The 21,605-nt window shown below is 43.4% G+C and overlaps 1 protein-coding gene across 5 annotated transcripts in view; it reads right to left on the reverse strand.

Annotated features, from left to right (window-relative positions):
• LOC144497430 (BTB/POZ domain-containing protein 19-like) overlaps positions 1-21,605 on the reverse strand; it is a 183,111-nt gene that overhangs the window by 32,489 nt on the left and 129,017 nt on the right. For all 5 annotated transcript variants that reach the window (XM_078218699.1, XM_078218696.1, XM_078218698.1 and 2 more), the window contains exons 5-6: positions 9,310-9,378; positions 2,509-2,640 (exon numbers count right to left, since the gene is read on the reverse strand). In XM_078218699.1, the coding sequence (XP_078074825.1) occupies positions 2,509-2,640; positions 9,310-9,378 (201 nt within the window). The remainder of the gene's footprint in view (positions 1-2,508; positions 2,641-9,309; positions 9,379-21,605) is intronic.

Genomic DNA, 21,605 nt, shown 5'->3' on the forward strand with positions numbered 1-21,605 from the left:
TAGAAAGGCTTCGCTATTTTTATTCCCTTTGAAATAAAGGCCAATATTCCATTTACTTTCCCAATGACCTGCTGAACTTGCGTGCTAGCTTTGTGATATATGGATGAGGAGCCCAAATCTCTGTGCTGCAACTTTATGCAGTCTTTCTCCATTTAAATAATTACTCCGCTCCTTTATTCTTCCTGTCAACGTGCATAACTTCATATTTTCCTACATTATAGACAAGGGAGGCAAGGTGGCACAGTTAGGGTGGCACAGTGAGGGCGGCACGGTGGCACAATGGTTAGCACTGCTGCCTCACAGTGCCAGGGACCCGAGTTCTATTCCCGGCTTGGGTCACTGTGCGGAGTCTGCACGTTCTCCCTGTGTCTGCATGGGCTTCCTCCAGGTGCTCTGGTTTCCTCCCACAGTCTGAAAGACGTGGTGGTTAGATGCATTGGCCCTGCTAAATTCTCCCTCAGTGTACCTGAACAGGTGCTGGAGTGTGGTGACTCAGGGATTTTCACAGTAACTTCATTGCAGTGTTAATGTAAGCCTACTTGTGCCACTAATAAATAAATCATCTCTAACCAAATCATCTGCCAAGTTTTTGCCCACTCACTTAACCTGTCTCCACCCTCTGTAGGCTCTTTGTGTCATCCTCAGCACCTGCCTTCCAATCTATTTTTGTGTCATCTGCAAAATTGGTAATAGTACGTTACGTCCCTCGTCCAAGTCATTCATATAGTAAATAATTGTGGCCCTAGCACTGATCCTCATGGAGCTCCACTACTTACAGGTTGCTGTCCTGAAAATGCCCCTCTTGACTCAACTCTCTGTCTTCTATTAGTTATCCAATCCTCTGTCCTTGCTAACAAACTACCCCCAACACCAAGGATTTTTAGCGTATTAAGTAGACTTTTGTGCGGTACCCTATCAAACACTTTTTGGAAATCCAAATATATTATATTTCATTCCCCTTTATCTATCCTGCTCATCACCAGCTCATGATGACATGCTGACTCTGTTTGATACTATTAAGTATTTCTAAGTGCTTTTTAAAGGGCACTAACATTTTCCCAATGACAGATGTCAAGCTAACTGGCCTATAGTTACCTGTTATTTTGTCTCCCTCACTTTTTGAATAAGGGTGTTACATTTGCAGTTTTTCAGTCCTCTGGGACTTTTCCAGAATTTAATCATTCTTGGAAGATTACTACCAGTTCATCCAATATCTCTGTAGCTGCTTCCCTTTAACATCCTAGGTTACAACCCATCAGCTCCAGGGAACTTATCGACTTTTAGCTCCATTCATTTCCCTAGTATTTTTTCTCTTATGTTATTGTGTTTATTTCTTCCTCCCCTTTTGACTCTTGATTATTTAGTATTTTTGGAATGCTATTAGTGTCTTCTACTGTAAAGATTGAGACAAACTATTTGTTTAACTCTTCTGCCATTTCCTGGTTCCCATTATTATTTTCTCAATCTCATTCTTTAAGGTGCCTATGTTCACTTTGGCCTCTCTCTTCCTTTTTATATACTTAAAGAAACCCTCACAGTTCATTTTTATATTACTTGCTAATTTGCTCTCAGGAGGAATAGCACCTTATCTTCTGACTGGACACTTTACTGCCTTCTGGACTGAACATTGAGTTCAACAAATTCAGAGCATGAACTCTCCCCTCCATCTTCATCCCATTTCCATTTATTTCATTTCATTTTTTCTTTTCATCTCATCCATCCATTTTTATTCTTATCTTTCCACTTCTGAAATCTCACTCTCCATCTTGTCTCCAAACCCCCCAATGTGGGCCATGAGTTTAACACAGCTCAAAGGCCTTGGAGATTTAGTTCTCTCCATGAAGAGTTCACTACAAATGAGATCTATTATTACCACTTTAATCTGAGCACCCCATACCCTTGCACTCATTTCATAAAATCATAGAATCCCTACAGTACAGAAGGAGGCCATTCGGCCCATCGAGTCTGTACTGACCACAATCGCACCCAGGCCCTAGTCCTGTAACCACATTTACCCTGCTAATCCCCCTGACACTAAGATCAATTTAGCATGGCGAATCAACCTAACCCGCACATCTTTGGACTGTGGGAGGAAACCTGAGCACCCAGAGGAAACCCACGCAGACACTGGGAGAATATGTGCAAACTCCACATAAACAGTGCATCCAATACCTCTGTAGCTGCTTCCTTTAACATCCTAGGTTACAACCCATCAGGTCCAGGGAACTTATCGACCTTTAGCTCCTTCTGGCCTCCTTCTGTACTGTAGGGATTCTACGATTTTATGAAATGAGTGAGGCCGGAATTGAACCTGGGTCCCTGGCGCTGTGAGGCAGTGGTGCTAGCCACTGTTTGGTTTCTACATTGTAAAAATATACACATTTAAATGATCCGGTAATTTGGATTTTGTCACATTCAATCTGCAAGACACAGAAATATTTGTTTCTGCAGGACACGACTCAGATGGCATCAGAGGATCTTATCCATGGTTCACATGTCAATACTTACTGAGTTAACATGAGCCCATTCTCTGACAAAGTTAATTAAATCTGGTTCATCAATGGTGAGCAAGTCACTCTGCAGAATAGCAAGCAGGGCAGGGTCAGAAAGTTCATGGAAGCCTCGGGTCTTCACAATACTCTTGAGGACAAACCAGATGATTCATCTTATTAAAATTGACTGTATGGTTTAAAAAAAATAGCAAAAAATGAATCAAGCAACCAGTGTATTCAAATATATAAATATTCAGGGCTGTATATCCAGAAGGACTGTCAACATACAGAAGAGTTCACATTTTCTTCAACTTTATTGAGACATTGAGCACTTTCTTCTCTTCCGTTTTCTTCTGCCTTGGGGTATGGTTTTGTTGAAAAAAGTAATTTGCTTTATCCCCATCTATTTAGACTGTCCTTATCTTCCCCTGCAATCCCACTTGCCCCTAAGCTACTATAGACATCACATGAGTCAAAGCTAGGCAAGGTGGTCTTGGTCAAAGGAGTAGATGAAACATTTCTTTCAGTCCACAGATTCCCAAACAATACGCCCATGACTGAACTCGCAATGTGGGGAGCTTGGGGCTATAAGCATGGCCTTGCTTCCCTAAATTGCATGAATGCTGATTATTCAAAAGTGCTTTATTGGCTGTGAAGTGTTTTGGGATGTCTGAAGGTCATGAAAGGCATTTTTTTTAATGCAAGTTCATTCTTTCCTCTTTGTTCTCTCTCTTTTATTCTAGGGAATATCTAGGGCGATTGGGTATTCAACTATAGAGGCCATTAAGCCAAAGCCAAATTTGTCCTCACCATTACCAGCATGCGCACTTTTCCGACTAGATCCCTAGATGGCAATCTGGAGTAACAGTCCTGACTGCTTTTTCACTCCCTACTTTGTGAACAGTCAGGCCAGCTATTAAACTCTAAAAAACAGCACTAAAATCAATTACCTCAGTATTAAGCCAGATTGAGCTTGGTCCACAGAACACTATAAAGCCCTTCAGCAACCAATACATTGGGATCTGAAAGAGGTATGTCTCTGAGGTCAATGCCTATTGTATAGCTCCAAGGATATGTCTGTTATGTAGAAAAGACAGTGTGTGTGAATAGGGACCTCAAAACTATCACTTCACTCCTGCGCAGAGCAGAGAATCATAGAATGCCTACAGTGCAGAAGAGGGCCATTCGGCCCAGCGAGCCTGCACCGACAACAGCCCCACCCAGGCCCTATCCCCTTAACCCCATGTATTTACTCTGCTAATCCTCCTGACACTAAGGAGCAATTTAACACGGCCAATCAACCTACCCGCACATCTTTGGACTGTGGGAGGAAACTGGAGCATCCGGAGGAAACTCACGCAGACACGGGGAGAACGTGCAAACTTGAAGGTGACGTCACAGGTGGAGAAGGTGGTGAAGAAGGCATATGGCATGCTTGCCTTTATAGGGTGGGGCATAGAGTATAAAAGTTGGGGTCTGATGTTGCAGATGTATAGAATGTTGGTTCGGCCGCATTTGGAATACTGCGTCCAGTTCTGGTCGCCACACTACCAGAAAGACGTGGAGGCTTTGGAGAGAGTACAGAGGAGGTTTACCAGGATGTTGCCTGGTATGGAGGAGCTTAGTTATGAGGAGAGATTGGGTAAACTGGGGTTGTTCTCCCTGGAAAGATGGAGGATGAGGGGAGACTTAATAGAGGTGTATAAAATTATGAAAGGCATAGATAGGGTGAACGGTGGGAAGCTTTTCCCCAGGTCGGTGGTGACGTTCACGAGGGGTCATAGGTTCAAGGTGAAGGGGGGGAGGTTTAACACAGATATCAGAAGGACACATTTTACACAGAGGGTGGTGGGGGCCTGGAATGTGCTGCCAGGCAAGGTGGTGGAGGCGGACACACTGGGAACGTTTAAGACTTATCTAGATAGCCATATGAACGGAGTGGGAATGGAGGGATACAAAAGAATGGTCTAGTTTGGACCAGGGAGCGGCACGGGCTTGGAGGGCCGAAGGGCCTGTTCCTGTGCTGTATTGTTCTTTGTTCTTTGTCCACACAGGCCGGAATTGAACCCAAGTCCTTGGCGCTGTGAAACATCAGTGCTAACCAGTGTGCCACCGTGCTGCCCAAAGCAGTAAGAGTGATAAACTGCAGTGTCAGGAGAATGGCAATGACACCATGGAACAGGCTCCTGCGATTCTTTCTCAGGACGGCAGCATGCTTTCTCCCACTGTAATGGCCAAAGACAGGCTTAACCTAACACTCACGGAGGAAACAAAATATTTGCAAGGTAGTCAACCAGTTCGGTACCTGCGAAACATACTTCACAGAACTCATAATTCAGTGGCATAACAGAGACAATTGCCTAGATCAAAAAGCCCAGAAGTTGGCCAGCAACTTAGCAGATCAAACCAGCAACTAGGATATGTACTATGATATGGAGTTGCCGGCGTTGGACTGGGATAGGCGCAATAAGTTGTCTCACAACACCAGATTAAAATTAAACCGGTTTATTTGGTAGCACGAGCTTTCGGAGCACCGCTCCTTCATCTCACTCACCTGATGAAGGAGCGGCGCTCCGAAAGCTCGTGCTACCAAATAAACCCGTTGAACTTTAACCTGGTGTTGTGAGACTACTTACTGAGGATATGTACTAGTGCAGGGTAGTGCCATGATTTTCTGGAAAGGATTATCTTATGATGATGGGACAGACTAATTTCATAAATGGTCCTAAAACTAGCATAGGATACATTTAAATATTATAATTTATTTTATTTATTAGTGTCACAAGTAGGCTTACATTAACACTGCAATGCAGTTACTGTGAAAATCTCCTAGTCGCCACACTCCAGTGCCTGTTCGAGTACACTGAAAGAGAATGTAGCATGGTCAATACACCTAACCAGTATGGTTTCGGACTGTGGGAGGAAACCGGAGCACCCAGAGGAAACCCACGCAGACACGGGGAGAATGTGCAGACTCCGCACAGACAGTGAAGTTTCTACATACATGTAGGATATCTACGTGTCAATTTGGTGGGCAGTGGGCTTCGTGCGCACCACCCCTCCATACTGGACCACTATCCACCCAAAGTCAGAACAGAGTGCTTGACCAATGTGCTGTAATCAAAAATGCTATTTCTAAAAACACTTTTAAAAGACATTTCAAATTGAAAAATTGACAGGAAGACAAATGAGTTGGACAGGGAAATGCTAACCAAGCCCCCTATGTCTGGCAACTTCCCCCATTCAAACTTTTGTTTTACTTCATACTGTCGTGTGACAAAGGTCACAAAAGATCAGTCTGAATGAGTTATTCTTAGTGCAATAATCAGGCAGGAGGAAGCAATTAGTCACATCCAGTAGCTCAAGCGTGCAGACGGAAATAACACAAGTTTAACAGGATGACTTGCTGATACAATGATCCCATTCTTTGCGATCCATGGATCAGGATTAGTGTAACAGCTGAAGGCCTCTCACTTTCATACTCCCTCTAGGGATTTTTAAGCTCGCATTTGTTTCATTTGTGTCTGGCAGAGTCACACCCCTTCTCCTAGCAGCAGGACTGTAGATTTACATTTTTGTGGGTTATGATTTTGTTGCAGGGATAAGGAAGCCGTTATTAACAGTGTAAACGTGGACCCAGTGCTCAACTGCCGCTTCCCAGTGAGATTTGCTAAACAACCGGTTCATGCAAAAATGTCTTCTGTCCCTCCATGCTCAAATATGCACTCATCATAATTTACTTCCATTTATGTGGAACAGTGGTTAGGAAATGTCTAGTCTTGAAGCTCCAGCCCGCATGCACATGGGTCAGGCTCGATGAACCAGGTGGTATTTTCCTACTTGTCAATTTGGTCTGCATAAATAACGTTTGTCAAATGATATCAAAACTAAAAAGACCAGCATACTTATTTCATTGAATTCTCTGCACAGAGAATTCTCTAAAACCACAAAAATCCATGGAACATTCATACGGGCCAAGAAAGATGCGCTAAAAATAAAAACAGCATTAAAATCTGTCTCTTTTGGGATGGTTCAGAGTTTATTCACTGACGCTTGCAGAGTGTGACATTTCAAGCCTTGGTCTATAGGGTGGCACGGTGGCACAGTGGTTGACACGGCTGCCTCACAACACCAGTGACCCGGGTTCAATTCCAGCCTCGGGTCACTGTCTGTGTGGAGTTTGCGCATTCTCCCAGTGTCTGCATGGATTTCTTCCGGGTGCTCTGGTTTCTTCCCATGGGCCAAAGGTGTGCAGGTTAGGTTGATTGGCCTTGCTAAATTGCCCCTTAGTGCCAGGGGGATTTGCAGGGTAAATACATGAGGTTATGGGGATAGGACCTGGCTGGGATTGTTGTTGTTGCAAGTTCTGGCTGACTGGCCTCCATCTGCACTGTTGGGATTCTATGATTCTATATAGGGAGCATTTCAGTTGGTTCTGGATTAGACAGAAAATCAACTAGGAATTCCAGTCTGCTGCTTCCTTCTGGGTAGTGTATATATGGCTAACTGGGTGACAGCACTACACGGTGCAGCTATGAAGTACTGGTAAATAGCCTGCTGAAAGTTCAAGGTCAATTTTAACTGCCAGCGTCAACTGAGGGGGCAGGACCCAGCCCTTAGCAAACCTGAGGCCATGGTGACCTTGGCTCCATGACTTCATCTGCAAAAGGCCCACAAGTCTCTTGCTTGACACTGCCACCTGAAGATCTAAAGAGGATGGGGCGAGAGGTCAGTCAGGAGACAACCCTGAACTCCTTCTCCTCCTTATCCATAGGAAAAAAATTAACATTAGCTCACCTATCCGAGTTTGTTTTCGCCCCAGTTCCTTTTGCCACAAGGTAGATATTGCAGGCAAGACCCAGTGACTTCTGTGACGCCCTCAGGTTGAAAGTACATCAGCTCTACTGCCATTATTGGAGCCCAATCTGCATATTTAAAGGAGGCTCCCACTATTTTTTAAAAGGCAGCTGGATCAGTAAGCGCGGGTATTTTGACTTTCTGCTTGTCCAGTTTTCACCACCCAAACAGGATCAGAAAAAGCCCCTTAAATTCAAGACTCATAGCAAAAAATCCATCTGGTAGGAATGGGTGGCACAGTGGTTAACACTGCTGCCTTACAGTGCCAGGACCTGGGTTTGATTCCGGCCTTAGGTCACTGTCTGGGTGGAGTTTGCACATTCTTCCCATGTCTGCGTGGGTTTCCTCCGGGTGCTCCAGTTTCCTCCCACATTCCAAAGATGTGTAGGTTAGGTGGGTCGGCCATGCTAAATTGCCTCTTGGTATCCAAAGAAGTGTAGGTTAGGTGGATTAGCCACGGTAAATGTGTGGGGTTACGGGATAGGGCAGTGGGGGGGGGGTGGCTGAGCCTTGGTAAAATGTTCTTTTGGAGAGTCAGTGCCGAATTGGTGGGTTGAATGGCACTGTAGGGATTCTATGTTTCTATGGAACACTAAACTCCAGCAGCTAGTCAACACGGAGAAAACAAGAGAAGAAAATTGGGAAAAGGCATTTGTTGAACCGACACTCTTAGGCAAGAATATTGCTGAATGATAATAGAGCACATAGTGTTGTCAAAACCTACACATTATGGCAGCTTTCCCATACCAGATTGTCTCAGGATAGACAGAGGGTGAGCAGAGTGACCAAGTGTCCAAATCAGTACAGGAAGCAAGTTTAAAGAGGCTTTTGATGAATGGAAAGCAGCAGCAAGATTTAAGAAGAGAATTCCAAATTGAGGGTGAGGTGGTTGAATGCTTTGCCAGTGGCGATACAACGAAAGAAGGATGAGGTGTACAGTCACACAGAGTTTCAGGGTTGCAGGGTGCACACAGTGACACAACATTGTGGAAGATGGTACGAGTAAATGGAGGAGCGTCAAGAAGAAATTCAAATACAAAGATGAGGATTTAAATCTGTAACATGGAGCAATCAGAAACAAGCCTGTGATGCTTCTGGAGGGGGAGGGTTAAGTATAGCATTTGCAAATGAGCTCAATTGCACCTGCATATTTACTCCAAACTGATGATAGAATCATAGAATCCCTACAGTGCAAAAGGAGGCCATTCAGCCCATACCGACAACAATCCCATCCAGACCCTGTAACCCCACGTATTTACCCTGTTAATCCCCCTGATACTAAGGGGCAATTTAGCACGGCCAATCTACCTAACCTACACATCTTTGGAGTGTGGGAGAAAACCGGAGCACTCAGAGGAAACCCATGCAGACACAGGGGAAGAACGTGCAGACTCCACACAGGCAGTGACCTAAGCCGGGAATCGAACCCGGGTCTCTGGCGCTGTGAGGCAGCAGTGCTAACCACTGTGCTGCAATTCCCCTGAAACTTTTCTCCATCAAATGAATAAGATGTTTCAAAAATGGAATTGAGGCAGCAGAACTCTCCCATATCTATTTGGATCAGTAGAACTGATTAATCTCCACACAATCTACCACATACCTGCTGCTAAAACACCATTTCATTGTTCCCTCATCCTGGAAAAAGCAGCAGCCAGGTTTCACAATTGTCAATTGTAATTTAGGCTGTAATTTCTTTGTTAAATACTTTGCTGATACATAGCCTGTTACTGTGGCCCAACCTGCATCAGATTCATTTCCAATTGACACACCTAATTCTCAAGCTCAGTGAACTCCATGCTTTAGCGATACTTCAATCTGCATGAGTGGGTTCAGGTGTGACCTGAGTTTGCTTTCAGTTGATTCCATCCAGCAGCAGAATCAATAAATTAATTCAACAAGAAATCCCTCTGAAAAAGAAGCCATCCAACTGGTATGTACGTTGATCTTTTCCAGTACTCACTTTGGTGTGGCCCTCGATGAAAGCCAGGCATTTGTCTTTCATATCAGTCTGTCTGTATGTCACTGCAGCCTGGGGAGATACAAGGTCATGAATATTTTACAGCGTTTTGTTTTTTGAACTAATTGTCCATTCACACATGTACAGCTCTCAAGTACATAACCTACCCCACGCTTCCCCTTCTTTGTCCTGTACTCTACTTGTGTATCTCTGCAAAACTTAAGATGTCACGCTTTGATAGGTTTGCCTCCAGGTCAGAAAGTAATGCGTTGCGACCTCCACGCCAGGACTTCAGTACATAATTTTGACTGACATTCCTGTGGAATGAAGAGCGAGTATTGAACCATCGGAGGCAATGTCTTATGGCTGAGATGTTAAACACAAATCACAAATTTGATTGAGTTTTTTGAAGGGGTAACCAAGAAGATAGATGAGGGCAGTGCAGTTGATGTTGTCTACATGGACTTTAGCAAGGCCTTTAACAAGGTACCGCATGGTAGGTTGTTGCGTAAAGTTAAATCTCATGGGATCCGGGGTGAGGTAGCTAAATGGATACAAAACTGGCTTCTTGACAGAAGCCAGAGGATGGTTGTAGAGGGTTGTTTTTCAAACTGGAGGCCTGTGACCAGCGGTGTACCTCAGGGATCAGTGCTGGGCCCACTGTTATTTGTCATTTATATTAATGATTTGGATGAGAATATAGGGGGCATGGTTAGTACGTTTGCAGATGACACCAAGATTGGTGGCATGGTGAACAGTGAGGAAGGTTATCTCCAATTATAGCGGGATCTTGATCAATTGGGCCAGTGGGCTGATGAATGGCAGATGGAGTTTAATTTAGACAAATGCGAGGTAATGCATTTTGGTAGATTGAACCAGGGCAGGACTTACTCAGTTAATGGTAGGGCGTTGGGGAGAGTTACAGAACAAAGAGATCTAGCGGTACATGTTCATAGCTCCTTGAAAGTGGAGCCACAGGTGGACAGAGTGGTGAAGAAGGCATTCGGCATGCTTGGTTTCATCGGTCAGAACATTGAATACAGGAGTTGGCATGTCTTGTTGAAGTTGTACAAGACATTGGTAAGGCCACACTTGGAATACTGTGTGCAATTCTGGTCACCGCATTATCGAAAGGATATTATTAAACTAGAAAGAGTGCAGAAAAGATTTACTAGGATGCTACCGGGACTTGATGGATTGAGTTATAAGGAGAGGCTGCATAGACTGGGACATTTTTCTCTGGAGCATAGGAGGCTGAGGGGTGACCTTATAGAGGTCTATAAAATAATGAGGGCCATAGACAAGGTAGATAGTCAATATCTTTTCCCAAAGGTAGGGGAGTCTAAAACTAGAGGGCATAGGTTTAAGGTGAGAGGGGAGAGATACAAAAGTGTCCAGAGGGGCAATTTTTTCACAGAGGGTGGTGAGTGTCTGGAACAAACTGCCAGAGGTAGTAGTAGAGGCGGGTACAATTTTATCTTTTAAAAAGCATTTAGATAGTTACATGGGTACGATGGGTATAGAGGGATATGGGCCAAATGCGGGCAATTGGGATTAGTTTAGGGTTTTTTTTTAAAAAGGCGGCATGGACAAGTTGGGCTGAAGGGCCTGTTTCCATGCTGTAAACATCTATGACTCTAAAGGTTTTTTTGATGCCTTCTCAGTTAGATGCAAAAGATGCAGGAAGAGCCAGGGAATGTCCTGAGTAACAGTTCTCCCTCAACCGGTGCATAATTGGTTATTTATCTCTTTTGGTTTATGGCACCTTACCTAGTGCAAAATGGTTGCCACAATTTTTCCTACATTACAACAGTGAGCATATTTCAGAAGAACTTAAAGTGTCTTACAGAATAATGCATACTATACTATTAATATTGGTTATCTCTTGCTAGCGAGGATATTTGTCTTCCATGAGTCTTCTCAGGATGCAGACTTTGTGGCACTTTGGCATTTGTTATTGTTGGGATGTCTGGTCATGTGGGTCGAGTCATGTGGGATGTCTGATCCTGTGGGACGTCTGGTCATGTATTATCTGTTCAGGTCATGGAGCATTATTTTTGCCATTCTCACTTTTCCTGTAAACTTTGTCATTGTTGGGTCTGAAATACTGCGACCCTTTGCCCACTCACTTGCGCCATAGGTTCAATCTAAGGCAATGGTTTCCTTTTAGTCATTCGGGGGACATGGACGTTACTGGCTACCAGCGCTTATTGCCCATCCCTCATTGCCCTTAAACTGAGCAACTTGCTAGGCCATTTCAGAGGGCAGCTGAGAGTCAATCACATGGCTGTGGTTCTAGAGTCACATGGCCACAGACCAGGTAAGGAAGGCAGATTTCCTTCCCTAAAGGACATTAGTGAACCAAATGGATTTTTCTGACAATCAACAATGGTTTCATGGTCATCAGTAGATTCTTAATTCCAGATTTATTTCATTGAATTCAAATTCCACCATCTGCTGTGGCAGGATTCGAACCTGGGTCCCCAGAACATTAACTGAGCTTTTGAAATAATAATCTAGCGATAATACCACTAGGCCATCGCCTCCCCAGGAGTTGATGTCAATGTTGCACTTCAGCATCACCTTGAAGCGTGTAACCCTGTGCCTGTTAACAACCAGTTAAATCTGGGTGCAACTACCATTGTTCCCAGGAGCATCCTGTTTCCAGTCAGTAACATGATGCCCTGGAAAACAGCCCTAAGAGAATACAGGGTAACACATTCACAAAAAATAACCCTGTAAGCAAGATTAAGCAACATTAAATTTACATTTATCAAAACAAGTTTCATCAAATAATGTATGCAGCTGCTTCAATTCAATAAATATTTGCTCATTGTCCTCACTGTGTTTAAAACTCAGAGTCTTGCTTCTCAACCTTTAAAGATCATTACTGAGAGTCTGATCTGTTTATAACTATTAAATAGCTCAATGGTCAATTGAATTCCCCTACAGTTGTGGGTGACCTAGGATGGTGTGGGTGATCCACTCTGGTTTTGATTACTACCTCATTTAACCGAGATGAAATGTCCTGTTGAAGCGCTACAAACCACGCATATGCAATCCTGAAGGTCAGAAACTAGTTCAGTCAAATTATTTTCCACGGGAAGTGCAAATCAAGAATAGGAGATATAGATGGGTGTAATACTTCAGCCTCAAGTGCTACCTTTTAGAGGTCTTACGTATCTAATTTACAAAGAATCCAATGGCTTAAAATCCCAAGTTAGGGACAGTGGTTAGCACTGAGGCCTCACGGCACCAGGGACCTGGGTTCAATTACAACCTTGGGTCACTGAGCGGAGTCTGCACATTCTCCCCGTGTCTGTGTGGGTTTCCCCTGGGTGCTCCGGTTTGCTCACACAGTCTGAAAGACGTGCTGGTTAAGTGCATTGGCCATGCTAAATTCTCCCTCAGTGTACCCGAACAGGTGCCGGAGTGTGGCGACTAGGGGGCTTTCACAGTAACTTCACTGTAGTATTAATGTAAGTCTACTTGTGACACTAATAAAAAATAAACTTAAATTTACCTATTAAAAATGCATACAGCAAAATGAATAGTAAATTCAAGACTTGAATGGAAAAAGATGTACTGAAATAGATAAACGTAAAGACAGACACAAATAGAAACATAAAACAATATAGATATCGACAGGTGGATATATAATAGACATATTTAGAAATGAATAATATATAGCTAATATGATATACATGTAAGAAAGGTGAGGGTTATGTAGTTATCAGAGCACTGTCACCTTTACCCACTAAAGTTACTTGCGTGGGTATAAAATATGTGTGGTTTGCTGTGAGAACCCACTGGTTCACTAAGTCCTTCAAGGCGGCGGACCTTCCACCTCCACACTGTCTGGCCTACACCTTTCTTAATGAGCAAACCTCTCGGTTGTAAGATTGGTTGGTACCATAGAAACATAGAAGAAACATAGAAAAACTACAGCACAAAACAGGCCCTTTGGCCCCACAAGTTGTGCCGAACATATCCCTACCTTCTAGGCCATAGAAACATAGAAAAACTACAGTTCCAAGACCAAAGCAAACATCATGACTGTGTCAACTTGCTTATAGGCTGGACTGTTTTTAAGCAGAGAAACACAGTAGGTTGGTCAAGCAGCCTTTATGGAATGTAAATAGATTATCTGGTCATTATCAGCTTGCTGCTTGGGGGAACTTTCTGCGTATAAATTGGCTGCCTCATTTCCTAAATTACATCAGGGGCTACACTTCCAAAGTACTTCGCTGATTGTAAAACCTTTTGAGGCATCTGATGATGGTAAAAAGCGTACAGGTCATTCTTTAAAGTCCTTTTCTCTGATGAATAATCAAATTTGAGGCATTAGATATGTGTGTTAATATGATATTTAACTGAAAATGAACACGTGGGAATTGAGTATCTCTTTAAAGGAGTATGTTCTTTAGTAGAATGTCAAATGCCAATCAATGGGTTAGGGCACATTTCTTTAACTTGGGGTAGAGCAACAGTAACACATGAATGCTTTGAGCAAATAAATGCCATTAGTCCATTTAGCTTACCCTTTGAAACCTCTTAGCAACTTCTAGAATTAACTCTCCTGCATTTGCTAACGGGGATCTTTCCGAACATCCTTTTAAGACTTGTCATGTCTTCCTATTCCTTCGCCCCTACAAGTAATCTGTTCCAAAAGATGAACACCCTCTAATTAGATGCCCCTTTCACTATGACCTTTGTTCTTGAAATCTGCACCTGACAGACCATATATTTCTGGATTCCAATTCTCCATAGCCAAGAAAACCTTAAATCCAAGTTTCAGCTCATGTTTGTCTTCCCCAGTGAGTTACATCTCAAATAGAGAATAACTCCAAATTCTGGAATTAGCCTGGTAAATCTCTCCTCTGAACTCATTCTACTAATTCTACATTTTACCTGTAATATGCGACTTCACAAAGGCCAGATCTAATTTTAAAATTATCTCTTCATAAGTTACAGCCCCTAGTTATATATCCCAATGTTTTATTTGCTTTATTGGCTGCACTTTATTGATGGTCAATGAAAAAATATCTACCAAAATCCCTACATTTCTTTCCTGTTCCCTGGAGTATGTTCTCCTTTATTGTATATTGTGCATTGTCATTTTCTTTCTGTCAAGTCTCATAACAATGTACTTGTATACATTGGACTTCACCTGCCACTTCCTCTTCCCATTGAACTAGCCTGTCCAGGCTTCTTTTAATTATTATATATCAGTCTGTGTCATTGAACACTGCACCTAATTTGTTGTCATCTGCAAACAATCTCTGAAGACAGAAGGGCATGTTAGTAGGGTGGTGAAAAAGGCAGATGGGACACTTGCCTTTATCAATTGAGGCATAGATTACAAAAGCAGGGAAGTCATGCTGGAGTTGTATTGAACTTTGGTGAGGCCACATCTAGAGCACTGTGTGCAGTTCCGGTCGCCACATTATAGGAAGGATGTGACTGCACTGGAGGGAGTGCAGAGGAGATTCACCAGGATGCTGCCTGGATGGAACATTTAAGTTATGAAGAAAGGTTAGGTAGGTTTATGTTGTTTTCGTTGGAGCAGAGGAGACTGAGGGACACCCTGATCGAGGTGTACAATATCATGGGGGACACGGACAGGGTGGATAAGGAGCAGCTGTTCCCCATAGTTGAAAGGTCAATCACGAGGGGACATAGGTTCAAGGTGAGGGGGAGCAGGTTCAAGGAAGCTGTGAGGAAAATCTTTTTTACCCAGAGGGTGGTGACGGTCTGGAATGCGCTGCCTGGGAGGGCGGTAGAGGCGAGTTTCCTCACACCCTTTAAAAAGTACCTGGATGAGCGCTTGGCACATCATCACATTCAAAGCTATAGGCCAAATGCTGGTAGGTGGGAGTTCAGGTGTTTCCCGTGTGTCGGTGCGGACTCGATGGGCTGAAGGGCCTCTTCTGCGCTGTATGATTCTATGAAACAAATATTCTTGAAAGAGTTCAGGCAAGAAAGGATTCTTGAACTACTTCAATAAATTGTGTTGTGCAGGATCTGCACTTGTAGGTTCCAGTCTTCGTCAAGAAGATTAAAGCACTCCATTAGAAACAGAATTATTCTCCAGATATGATTAAGTACATATAGATGTATTGAGTTTTGCCAGCCCTTCCCCTTGCTTTGACAGCACAATTAGCATCCTTCCATTACTGACTTTTTCATTCTGAAGAAGTTTCTTATCGTTGCCTTTGCAAGTGAGATTAGACTTGCCCCAATTTCTGTGGATTTTATAGATAGATAGTTTGTCTAGTTATCTTACAGCTATTAATTCTGACCTGAATTGCAAGAATTGGAGAGTTTACAAACTGACACATGGTTATTCAGTTGCATTAGAGAATAAACTTGCACTCCCTGACTATGGGATTTACTGTATCAAAGTACAAAATTTGTACTGCCTTCTGAAAAAAAAAATAGAAATCACAAACAAAAGCAAAATACTGCAGTCGTTGAAAATCTGAAACAAAATCAGAAAATGCAGGAATTGCACAACAGGTTGGATTGCATCTGTGGAGAGAGAAAGAGTTAATGGCCGGAGTTTTACCGTCCTAACCGCCACAGGCATCGGAGCGGACGAGGGGTCGACAATGGAAAGGTCCGTCGACTTTGGATAGGCTTTTACGGTTTAGGACAAGCGAGGCCATAAAATCCCGCCCACTGTTTCAGGTCTTATACTTTCATTAGGACTCAAGGAATCAGTCCCTACTTGATTTCCAGATATAAAAAAAAAATAAGTACACTTGTCAGGCACCTAATTCAATCTCCCTGACAAGCTGACAAATGTAAAACATAGTGCTTCACATTCTGTTATGGACAGGGGAAGTTAGATATACTGAAACCCCAATTCATTTCCCTTTCTGTCTATAATCAGCAGAACTTTTGGAAAGAGATGTTTGTATTAATAAGCCCCCATTAGTGTGTGGTCAATTTAAATCACCAACACCAGGTCTTCGTGTGGTCAAAAGTAAAGACGATTGTTTATTCGCATATTCACCCGGAACCTAAACATTACTTCAAACACTCAGATTCGCACACGCACACACAAACATTCAAGGAAAAAATACAGTTAAAGAGAATAAAGCACTTTTACAATTTGCAAACAAAAGAATAGCTCATCATTCACGTGTCTACCTCTTTGTAGAAAAAGTCTCTACGAGTTGGTTGATGATGGCTTTTCACACCTGAAGGATTTAGTAGGTTCAAATCACCAGAGCTGTATTTCAGAGTTGTGGTAAAATTCTCTTGATGAGATGAATGTTCAGCAGGTCATGAGGTTAGGCATTTGTGGCTTTTCCATCAAAGGGTCCAAATTCTTTACAGGTGGACTTGGAATTAGGAATCAGGCTGGGAGATTTTTAAATTCTTTACAGCCTCCAGGTTCTTAAAAGGCAAAGATGACACTGCCTTTTCTGCAGCTGCTGTCACTTTCAATGTCTTCTGCAAATTGCCCTGGTCATTTCTGGGTCATAGGATCAAAACTCATTAACTCCAGCTGGTTTTGGTCAGATGGCCAATACTGATAATGCCAACCAGAATGGTTTGGAAGACCAAAGACATGGCTGCACAATGGGCGATAGATGGTGGCCTTTCATACTGAACTTGTGGATCACTGGTATTGTCAGTTCTCTTTGTTGAACTGCACACTTGGAGATATGGGGCAGAATTTTCCCATCCTGCCCACCACGGGAATCGTAGCAGGCAGGACACAGACCACGCAAAGATCCTTTGACCTCGGGCAAGATTTTCCGGCTTTGGGCAAGCTCGGATGGGAAATCCCGTCCATGGAGTCCACTGATCCTGTGTTTGGAGCAAACACAGTAAGACGTCTCACAACACCAGGTTAAAGTCCAACAGGTTTATTTGGTAGCAAATACCATAAGCTTTCGGAGCAATGCTCCTTCGTCAGATGGAGTGGTCTCTGGTTTGAGAACAGAGACCACTCCATCTGACGAAGGAGCATTGCTCCGAAAGCTTATGGTATTTGCTACCAAATAAACCTGTTGGACTTTAACCTAGTGTTGTGAGACTTCTTACTGTGCTTACCCCAGTCCAACGCCGGCATCTCCACATTTGGAGCAAACCGCAGACAATGGCAAGTGTAAATATACTTTATGAGGTAATTGGAATTGAAGTAGAGGAATTGGAGTTTCAGTATATCTAACTTCCCCTGTCCATAACAGAATGTGAAGCACTATGTTTTACATTTGTCAGCTTCTCCGGGAGATTGAATTAGGTGCCTGACAAGTGTATTGTTTTTTACTTTAGGCTGGAAATCAGGTGGGACTGATTCTTTGGGTTCTGATGAAAGTATATTGACCTTTATGATTTGACCTTTATGAACAAACCGGGAATAGAAGGATATAAGCGATTGGTTAGATAGGTAAACGTGATCGGCGCAGGCTGGAGGGCCAAAGGGCCTGTTCCTGTGCTGTACTGTTCTTTGTTCTTTAAATTTGACAGAAGGTTACTGTGTGGGCATGTCAATTCAGAAGGAGGCGGCCCCCCATTCAGTATGATTCAATTTGGAACTTAAATGCAGCCAAAGATAGTCTGTATTGAAGTTACAAATTCCCCGTTGTCCCTGTGCCTGTGTAAACGGGTGCATTCTGACATGTGCCACCTCCACTTTAGTTGTGGGCCACGAGGAACTGAGAGCATCCCAACTTCTTTCACATTGGACTCTTACTGAACACTGACTAACTAGATTCTTACAGCCAGCAAACATATCTTCAGTCTGAGCAAGAAGTCTCAGCCTGATGGAAAAAAAGTGTCCAACTAATAATGTCGCCCAATCCCCCACTCTTAGCCATTTCAAGGCTTTGGGTTTGCTCAATCTCACTGACACAGTGGTGTTATCTCTTTTAAGTAATTCTTAAAATATAAGAGGCCAACATTTCCCATTTCTGAGGTAAATTTGGATGAGGGTCCAGGAGGCAAAGGGCTCTTGTTCAAACAAAATTCACCAGTTAAACCTCAGGAGTTCGAGGAGATTTTCATCCCATTTGCCTGGATTGGAATCGGACACAGATCTCAGATGCAAAGAGAGGACTGCAGTATAATGAATTACCCAAAAGAAAATCAATTTTCTCTATTCTATTCATGATGTGGAGATGCCGGCGTTGGACTGGGGTAAGCACAGTAAGAAGTCTCACAACACCAGGTTAAAGTCCAACAGGTTTATTTGGAATCACGAGCTTTCGGAGTGCTGCTCCTTCATTAGGGAATCAACTTGCACTCCCTGACTATGGGATTTACTGTATCAAAGTACAAAATTTGTACTGCCTTCTGAAAAAAAAAATAGAAATCACAAACAAAAGCAAAATACTGCAGTCGTTGAAAATCTGAAACAAAATCAGAAAATGCTGGAATTACACAGCAGGTCGGATTGCATCTGTGGAGAGAGAAAGAGTTAATGGCCGGAATTTTACCGTCCTAACCGCCACGGGAATCGGAGCGGACGAGGGGTCGACAATGGAAAGGTCCGTCGACTTTGGATAGGACTTTACGGTTTAGGACAAGCGACGCCCACTGTTTCAGGTCTTATACTTTCATTAGAACTCAAAGAATTAGTCCCTACTTGATTTCCGGACATAAAAAAATAAGTACACTTGTCAGGCACCTAATTCAATCTCCCTGACAAGCTGACAAATGTAAAACATAGTGCTTCACTTTCTGTTATGGACAGGGGAAGTTAGATATACTGAAACCCCAATTCCTTTCCCTTACTGTCCATAATCAGCAGAACTTTTGGAAAGAGATGTTTGTATTAATAAGCCCCCATTAGTGTGTGGTCAATTTAAATCACCAACACCAGGTCTTCGTGTGGTCAAAAGTAAAGACGATTGTTTATTCGCATATTCACCCGGAACCTGAACATTACTTCAAACACTCAGATTCGCACACGCACACACAAACATTCAAGGAAAAAATACAGTTAAAGAGAATAAAGCACTTTTACAATTTGCAAACAAAAGAATAGCTCGTCATTCACGTGTCTACCTCTTTGTAGAAAAAGTCTCTACGAGTTGGTTGATGATGGCTTTTCACACCTGAAGGATTTAGTCGGTTCAAATCACCAGAGCTGTATTTCAGAGTTGTGGTAAAATTCTCTTGATGAGATGAATGTTCAGCAGGTCATGAGGTTAGGCATTTGTGGCTTTTCCATCAAAGGGTCCAAATTCTTTACAGGTGGACTTGGATTTAGGAATCAGGCTGGGAGATTTTTAAATTCTTTACAGCCTCCAGGTTCTTAAAAGGCAAAGATGACACTGCCTTTTCTGCAGCTGCTGTCACTTTCAATGTCTTCTGCAAATTGCCCTGGTCATTTCTGGGTCTTAGGATCAAAACTCATTAACTCCAGCTGGTTTTGGTCAGATGGCCAATACTGATAATGCCAACCAGAATGGTTTGCAAGACCAAAGACATGGCTGCACAATGGGCGATAGATGGTGGCCTTTCATACTGAACTTGTGGATAACTGGTATTGTCAGTTCTCTTTGTTGAACTGCACACTTGGAGATATGGGGCAGAATTTTCCCATCCTGCCCACCACGGGAATCGTAGCAGGCAGGACACAGACCACGCAAAGATCCTTTGACCTCGGGCAGGATTTTCCAGCTTTGGGCCAGCACGGACGGAAAATCCCGTCCATGGAGTCCACTGATCCTGTGTTTGGAACAAACGTGATGTGGAGATGCCGGCGTTGGACTGGGGTAAACACAGTAAGAAGTTTAACAACACCAGGTTAAAGTCCAACAGGTTTATTTGGTAGCAAAAGCCACACAAGCTTTCGGAGCTGCAAGCCCCTTCTTCAGGTGAGTGGGAATTCTGTTCACAAACAGAGCATATAAAGACACAAACTCAATTTACATGAATAATGGTTGGAATGCGAATACTTACAACTAATCAAGTCTTTAAGAAACAAAACAATGTGAGTGGAGAGAGCATCAAGACAGGCTAAAAAGATGTGTATTGTCTCCAGACAAGACAGCCAGTGAAACTCTGTGGGGGTTACAAATAGTGTGCCATGAACCCAATATCCCGGTTGAGGCCGTCCTCGTGTGTGCGGAACTTGGCTATCAGTTTCTGCTCAGTGACTCTGCGCTGTCGTGTGTCGTGAAGGCCGCCTTGAGGAACGCTTACCCGAATATCAGAGGCCGAATGCCCGTGACCGCTGAAGTGCTCCCCAACAGGAAGAGAACAGTCTTGCCTGGTGATTGTCGAGTGGTGTTCATTCATCCGTTGTCGCAGCGTCTGCATAGTTTCCCCAATGTACCATGCCTCGGGACATCCTTCCTTGCAGCGTATCAGGTAGACAACGTTGGCCGAGTTGCAAGAGTATGTACCGTGTACCTGGTGGATGGTGTTCTCATGTGAGATGATGGCATCTGTGTCGACACAGACGCCATCATCTCACGTGAGAACACCATCCACCAGGTACACGGTACATACTCTTGCAACTCGGCCAACGTTGTCTACCTGATACGCTGCAAGAAAGGATATCCCGAGGCATGGTACATTGGGGAAACTATGCAGACGCTGCGACAACGGATGAATGAACACCGCTCGACAATCACCAGGCAAGACTGTTCTCTTCCTGTTGGGGAGCACTTCAGCGGTCACGGGCATTCGGCCTCTGATATTCGGGTAAGCGTTCCCCAAGGCGGCCTTCGCGACACACGACGGCGCAGAGTTGCTGAGCAGAAACTGATAGCCAAGTTCCGCACACACGAGGACGGCCTCAACCGGGATATTGGGTTCATGGCACACTATTTGTAACCCCCACAGAGTTTCACTGGCTGTCTTGTCTGGAGACAATACACATCTTTTTAGCCTGTCTTGATGCTCTCTCCACTCACATTGTTTTGTTTCTTAAAGACTTGATTAGTTGTAAGTATTCGCATTCCAACCATTATTCATGTAAATTGAGTTTGTGTCTTTATATGCTCTGTTTGTGAACAGAATTCCCACTCACCTGAAGAAGGGGCTTGCAGCTCCGAAAGCTTGTGTGGCTTTTGCTACCAAATAAACCTGTTGGACTTTAACCTGGTGTTGTTAAACTTCTTACTTTGAAGCAAACCGCAGACAATGGCAAGTGTAAATATACTTTATGAGGTAATTGGAATTGAAGTAGAGGAATTGGAGTTTCAGTTTATCTAACTTCCCCTGTCCATAACAGAATGTGAAGCACTATGTTTTACATTTGTCAGCTTGTCCGGGAGATTGAATTAGGTGCCTGACAAATGTATCGTTTTTTACTTTAGGCTGGAAATCAG

This window comes from Mustelus asterias, chromosome 8 (assembly GCF_964213995.1).
Source record: "Mustelus asterias chromosome 8, sMusAst1.hap1.1, whole genome shotgun sequence".
Classification (NCBI taxonomy): Eukaryota; Metazoa; Chordata; class Chondrichthyes; order Carcharhiniformes; family Triakidae; genus Mustelus; species Mustelus asterias.